This window comes from Nestor notabilis, unplaced genomic scaffold (genome assembly GCF_000696875.1).
Source record: "Nestor notabilis isolate BGI_N333 unplaced genomic scaffold, ASM69687v1 scaffold18651, whole genome shotgun sequence".
NCBI lineage: Eukaryota > Metazoa > Chordata > Aves > Psittaciformes > Psittacidae > Nestor > Nestor notabilis.
The window spans coordinates 1-7,119 of record NW_009915382.1 but is presented as its reverse complement, the minus strand read 5'-3'; the positions used below and the strand labels follow the sequence as shown (position 1 = coordinate 7,119).

The following is a 7,119-nucleotide window of genomic DNA, read 5'->3' as shown; positions in this document are numbered from 1 at the left end:
CCTCCCCCCCCCCCACCACCAGTAAATGAGTGCACTAGCCAAAGTTATACATGTTTTATAAGCCAGTGTACTCTATCTTGTTCACATAAACATCACAGTAGACTAGCTCTTAGCAAGCAGTAGAAAACCAGAGCTTTGCCAACGGGTAACAGAAGAGACCTGTTTCTGTAGCAATTTACACAATTAATTTCTGAGTAGAAACCTATACAAGTTTATCACCTTTACAGGAGCAGCACTGGGATCAAATTGCTTCAATAATTTCTTGAGCTGATCTTGATTGCATAATGCACAACCAATAGCAAAGGGGATATGACACCCCAAAGGGAGCAAAGATGCCCAACACAGAGCTGATAAAAATCTTTGTTTAAGACTTCCAGGCATTTTATCAGGCAATGCATCTCTAGAGTGATCTTACCATATGTTAGCTGAGGCAGTTTTACTGCTAATCCATCCCTGCAGTTCAGAGTAAACTTTATGGCATCTGTGCTTACCTTGATCTACCACACATTCCTTCTATTTGCTTCATATTCTCTACTTTCACTAGGTGCTAAGAAATTACTTTCCTTATTACATTTTTAACTATCATAAATGCAGCACCAGGGAGGACTCCAAACTACTTTAGGATTATCATTATTCAACTAGAAAACCACAAATTCAAAGTCGTGTGGTTGACAGTACTGGCCTTCATTCATTAAGCACATGCTCAGCCTATGAGATGTGTTTCAAGGAAATACAGCAGTCAACTCCTAACTGAACAAAGAAAACCCAGTAGATTAAAGAAGGGGAGGAGAGGGAGAATTTAAAAGAGCACACAAGATGAAATAGATCCTCCAATGTTATATTAGGATCTGAGCAAAAGTAAGTTTAACAATTCACTTTAACACCAGAGCAGCCTTGAACATTCTAATAACCTGTGCTCAAGAGCTGAGTTAGAAACAGATGGGCTAGAAAGACCCAGATCTCACTTGGGAAGAAGCGAAGACGGCAACACCTCATCCTGACACATCAAGGAAACGCAACGTAGGTAATTCCCTTCAAGCTTGTGTTTAAGAAAAAATATGCTGAAAACAGCACATTTCTCAACACTTGGAAGGGATAGAACAAATCAAAACAAGAAAAGTGATTGTAATCACTGAAGTTGATGTCAGACTTCACAACCATCTGTCTGCAAAACATAAGGGAACCCTGAGTTTCTGCAGAACTTCATCTCTATTGCTGTTGGCTTAATTAGATTGCCTGGCTCAGCAGGTTCAACAGGCCACAAACCATTAAAGAATCTTTTAGGTAAGCAGAGGCATGAAGGCTACAGCAACAAACAAGGTATTGTACAGAATCAGACAGGGAAATAGCATTCCAGCCCAGCATACTTCATCCAGAGATACTCGCTCCTTACCAGCTCTCTCTCTTCTCTTCCCTTTACATCAGCAAGGCTGCACTTTAAACACAGGCTCTTTCTAAAAGATTTTAAGCAAGATACACAACTAAGCAACACAGAAGCTAATTAAGAAGAAAAAAATCTCAACTCTAAGTAATTATTTATAACAGCTGAAAGAACAAGACAGGATTGTTAGGGATGCAGCATGGAAACACACATGTTAATTCACTGCATCCTAATTAGAAACAAACTACTAATGACCTAAAAAGATTCATTCTCAGCTCTGACTGGACCTTCTTGAAAGAAAAAGGCTTTTTCTTGTCACCATAAACCAAAACTGCCTAATAACTCAGACTCCCTCTGGTGTCCTTTTTTCCTGTTCAATGCAATGTTTACTGTGAGTCAACAACAGACCTTCAGTACTAAACTGACACTTTGCTGGCAACCCAATTAATTCTACAGAAAGGTTTCAGCTGGGTTTCTCTCTCCCTTTTTCCTTTTAATTAAAAGGGGAAAAAAAAAAAAAAAAGAATGGGAAAAAGCAGGATGCAAGCAGTTTCCTTGATGTACAAAGAGTAACAAAAGACACCCAGGTAGTCATTCTACACCCACCCATTATAGCTAAATAAGATGCCCACAGGACTGAAGTACCACTATAAACCACAGCACTACTCCATCTAGTGGCACTGGCTTAGAAGGTACTAATCGCATACTGCCTTTTTTGGTTGGTGGTTGCAACTATTGGACTTTATTTCCATTGATTTTACTGCACTTGCAGTGAATGAAGGCTTTCAGCACTGTTGTACTGCAGCCAAATTATACTCACCTGTAAAAAAGCAACAGTATCCACCATGATGATTCTCTAGAAACTCAGCAAAAACAGTCTCAGGCAGAGCATCATCCTTACAATTAAGTAGATAATTGTTGCTTTGTAGATAAACGCTGCTCTGACTTGCAGCACACACTCCCCAACAGTATCTAAAACATGACTGTACATTCAGATCCTGCTTCCCTAATGTTCTAGTATATAGTAGTGCATGTACTGATATGCACACCTTAAATATCATTTCAACACTTAAACCTTAGCATCAGAAACTAGACAGGAACTTCCCCAAACACCTCCCAAAACAGAAAAGTGTATAAACAGTAGAAAATGAGTAGCAAGGACTCTGCACACAAGTGTTGACGTTTTTCCTTAGACCTATTGTTAGAAAATGAAATGTAGGCCAGCAGACAGACAAATCTAAGGACGTTTTGGGTTTTGCTAACCCTGTTAGCACTTCATATTTTAAGTAACAGTATGTGGCAAGTTTCACTGTTGGGGGAGAAAAAAAGAAGGGGAACAACATGTAGACATAAGAAAATAAAACCCAAGCCCTCAAGTATGTTATGAATAAAAGGAAACCTTGGAACCAAAAATAATCTAATTGCAAACTTATACTTGCGCGTATCACAACCAGTTTTTGTCTGGTTAACTGGCATTTTAAACATGGGAAGTCAGAAAACGCTGAAGCAACATCCAAAGGAAAGTCAAAACTTGCAGAATCAACTTACAGAGGGAGAAATTTTGCTTCTCAATACAGCAAAAAGTGACATAAGGCCACAGAAAAAATCTCCTACTATAAAATCCACTCATTTTCTGTCTAAGCCACTATGTAAAAACTTATTAAGGGAAGTCACAGTGAGAACACTCAGCCATTGGAATAATCTCCCCAGGGAAGTGGTGGATTCCCCAACACTGGGCACTTCTAAGATTTGGCTGGACAAGGTGCTGGGACATCTTGTCTAAACCATGCTTTGCCTACAAAGGTTGGACCAGGTGACCCTTGAGGTCCCTTACATCCTCATATTCTATGATTCTAGAAGTCAGATTCAAAGCAAGAATGCATTAACACTGCTTTCTGACATAAACACAAGCTGGATTCATCAGTATGACTGCATCAGACAACTAGGTTTATTTTCATTAAAAAAAAAAAAAAAAACAAAAAAAAAACCAAAAAACCCAGGTGACTAGTACACTGCCCTAGCTCATCACCAGTGATCTTGAAATTAAGTTTCTATCACTTCCCACTCTGCCTAGAGGACTCTTGCAGACAAAACCAAAACCTCTGTACTGATCACGCACAAGACTATATTCTAAGTCAGGAAAAGTAGTGAGGAAAGCCTACAGCATCTTTCACCTGCTGCAAAAGGGTAGATTTTAGCTTGTTCAACTCAGAAAACAAAAATAATCAGTGGAATAAGGCCTATGGAAATACAGTGTGATTTTTTAAACACTTCAACACTGGTCAACAGAAAAAAAGCTACACCACCATGACATCACAGAATGAGAAATAATGAGAAATACTGGTTCCATGGTAACTACACCTTAACATCCTATGTACAATGCATGTTAAGATACCTGAAACAGCATCGTTCACAGATGCTGTTCTCCTTCAAGTAGAAAAACAATAAGCAATATGGAAAAATCTTGAAAATTAGGAAAACTCCCTGTTGGGGTACACTTGCACAACTTAAGCTGCGGAAATTTGCACACAGCAGGATGTACTGCAATTACAGTCAGTGCAGTAGTTCCAGATTTCTTAGCTATTAAAAAACACCAAGAAAACACACACACATTTCTGACCTAAAATGTCTGTGACCAGGCTAAAACGAATGAGTTGTTCACCTCAGCTGTAGTACCAAATCACACATCTAGGAAAGCTACTTCCTTCTCCATTGGTATCTTGCCTTCTAATATAACCATCCAAATGATTATAGTCTCTACAGCTCACATCCTCCTGGCTCAGGCATTCTGACACAGAACACTACCTCAGGAGTTTTGCAGAGTCTAAGGAACAGCAGCAGCCAGCATGTGCTGTTACTGCCCTTCAGCTGCCATCTAACAACCACCCAGGGAAAATACAGTGAAACAAATTCATAGGTCACAAGCCTTACTCACTTTTTTCTTTCTTCTCTCCATCTAGCGATCTCTTCTGGACTATCTAATTTTATTCTCTTAGCGCCAGGTGCATGTGCCTAAGAAAAAGGTATTTCATAGGTGTTTAAAAGAGGAAGGAAAAAAAAAACATACATGAAAAAAAGCATCATTCTCTCAAACTATAGTAGTATTGCAGTGTTTACACCTCCAAAATTGGTGAGACATGGTGATTATCAAATAAATCCATTTAAGAAAGTCACAGCTTTCATCATATTCTCATCCACAATATTGTCTTACAACAGATTCTAGTCAGAGGTGATAAGTTTTCCTTCCAGCAGAATGAAACCAAGCCTCTGAAGAACAAAAGGGTCTACAGTAAAGATCGCACAGACCCATATTTTGGGCTCAGGGGGATACCTACATTCTTCCAGTGTATCTGAACTATCTTCTCATGTGCGCTGAAATTGCAACCTTCTTCTGTGCACTGCAAGATAAGGTGGTGAACTTGAGAAACACCAGATTATGCAAACAAATTATAAACAAGCATGTGAGCACACTTCAAACTCAGTGTCAGATACCTGTACATTTAGCTACACAGAACTTTTAAGCTACACAGTTTCAAAACAAAGGTGTCTATAAAAAACAATCAGAAGGGATAATGCACTTTTAATTTTCACCAGATTTTAGAGTAACCAGTGAAGACAACGTATGTGATAACTGGAGAGAACATTAACCTCAAGAGAAGGATTTGCAAGACTCCAATTTCAAATGTCGATACTTCTTTGCAATAAAGGAGTGGATTTTAAAATATGTTTTCCACATAAAGTCTTTTCCCACAAATTTTATACACTACACTGACACCAGTGAATTAATTCTTACCATTTAGCAATACTTCACAAGACAGACATTAAAATGACTTCAGCAATAAAATCAAAAATCCAACCGAGACCTCCCCTACACACAGTATTCAGAAAAAAATCCCCTACTAACATTTTCTGTAGCTCTGGAATCTCCTTGAGAAGACTCATTCAAAGAGCGACTACAGCTAACTACTTATCAGGGACAGCGTTAAAACTCAGAGTGTAAACAAAACAAAACTCATCAACCTGTTTATGTTGTGAAACATGTTCATCATATTTCTCCTGGTTTTTGTAGCCACGGTCACAGGTATCACAATAATGAGTGAAGACAGGCTCTTTTTTCTTTTTGGTCTGCAAATCAGAAAAAAGAGACGATGCCAAGATTGCAGATACAAGACAACAAGGTATTCCTGCTTTTAATCAGGTGCAAAACACTTTCATGAGTATTTTTGTTAATAGAGCCATCAATGAAACATGTTTCAACAGTTTCAAAGATGAAAATTAAGTTCAAATTGCTTCTCTTCCAAATAAAGCACCTTGCACTCAGTTCCTTCCACTACCATCTTTCCATCAATTATCATGTCTGCAAACATACCAGACTGGCACACACTTATTGAGGGCTGGGAGGACAGCTATGCTACAGCCCAGAGGCTCTTCCCTTCCAAGTCAGGCCACGCCTATTCTCACATGACATGTAAGAATTCAGATGGCAGCAGAGATCCTTCCATCTCCCACTACACACATCAAGGTGATGTGGCTGTCTAGCCCTGGTAATGTAATAGATCACTGATGTAATTGAGGCACAAGGCATCACCACAGTAAGGGCTTTTCCAAAGTAAGCCTGTGTTAGAATTTGGTTGAGCGGCATCTTTCTTTCTATGAGCTCAAGATTTGCAGACTGACTGTCATATGCTTGCTCTCCTGTAAGGACAGGCAGATTAGACAAGACTAAGGGGTCTCCGTAGAATCACAGGGCAAGTCCCACATGGCTGCCACCATCACAGAATGTCAGAATGGTTTGGGTTGGAAGGAACCTTAAATATGATCTAGCCCCAACGCCCCTGCCACGGGCAGGGACACCTTCCACTAGATCAGGTTGCTCCAAGCCCCGTCCAACCTGGCCTTGAACACTGCCAGGGATGGGGCAGCCACAGCTTCTCTGGGCAACCTGTGCCAGCGCCTCACCACCCTCACACAGAAGAATCTTTTCCTAATACCTAATCAAAACCTACACTCTTGCAGCTTAAAGCCATTCCCCCATGCCCTGTCACTCCATACCCTTGTAAACATCACCTCTCCGCCTTTCCTGTAGTCCCCCTTTAGGTACTAGAAGCTGCTCTAATGTCTCCCCAGACCCTTCTCCAGGCTGAACACCACCAGCTCTCTCAGCCTGTCTTCACAGGAGAGGTGCTCCAGCCTTCTGACCATTCCTGTAGTCCTTCTTAGACCCACTGCAATAGGTCCCTGTCTTTCTTGTGCTGGGGAATCCAGCCCTTACCTTTGGCTTGTTATTTTCTTCTGGATAACGTTTACCAAACCCAGATCCTTGCTCGCCTTGCCATTTCTGTGAGAAATTGCCATTTCCACCTGCCAAAAAAAAAGGCCAGTTATACCTGCAGCTGGTAAAACACAGCCCCTGCTGCTACCCTGGTGGGCCTGCTGTGACAGGGAAGGGCCTGAGAGCCGAACCAGTGCTGCACAACCAGCACGAACAGCAGGTCACACACTTAGAAGGGGAGTCCTCCACCCCACAAGGGTTGGGGAGGTCCCTACCACTGAGGGACGGTTAGGAGTTCATGGGCCCAAGAGACTACTTTCCCGACGCCCCTCACCAGCGTGCGGGCCTTGCCGTTGCTCTCTGTAGGCCGGGGGGTACCAGGCAGCGGGTGGCACGTAGCTCTCTGACTGCGAGTAGCTGTCGTCTGGCGGGCAGCCCTCCGCAGGCGGGCAGCTGTCGGTGGGCT

General features: G+C 41.5%; 1 protein-coding gene across 1 annotated transcript in view; it reads right to left on the bottom strand.

The window, feature by feature from the left end:
• Nucleotides 1–7,077, bottom strand: part of NUFIP1 (nuclear fragile X mental retardation protein interacting protein 1) — a gene marked incomplete at its 5' end in the record, with an annotated part of 23,388 nt that extends 16,311 nt beyond the window's left edge. Inside the window, 5 exons of the mRNA XM_010024121.1 lie at nt 4,317–4,393; nt 4,717–4,779; nt 5,402–5,506; nt 6,654–6,742; nt 6,988–7,077. Coding sequence (XP_010022423.1) covers nt 4,317–4,393; nt 4,717–4,779; nt 5,402–5,506; nt 6,654–6,742; nt 6,988–7,077 — 424 coding nt within the window. The remainder of the gene's footprint in view (nt 1–4,316; nt 4,394–4,716; nt 4,780–5,401; nt 5,507–6,653; nt 6,743–6,987) is intronic.
• Nucleotides 7,078–7,119: the final 42 nt, after the last annotated feature.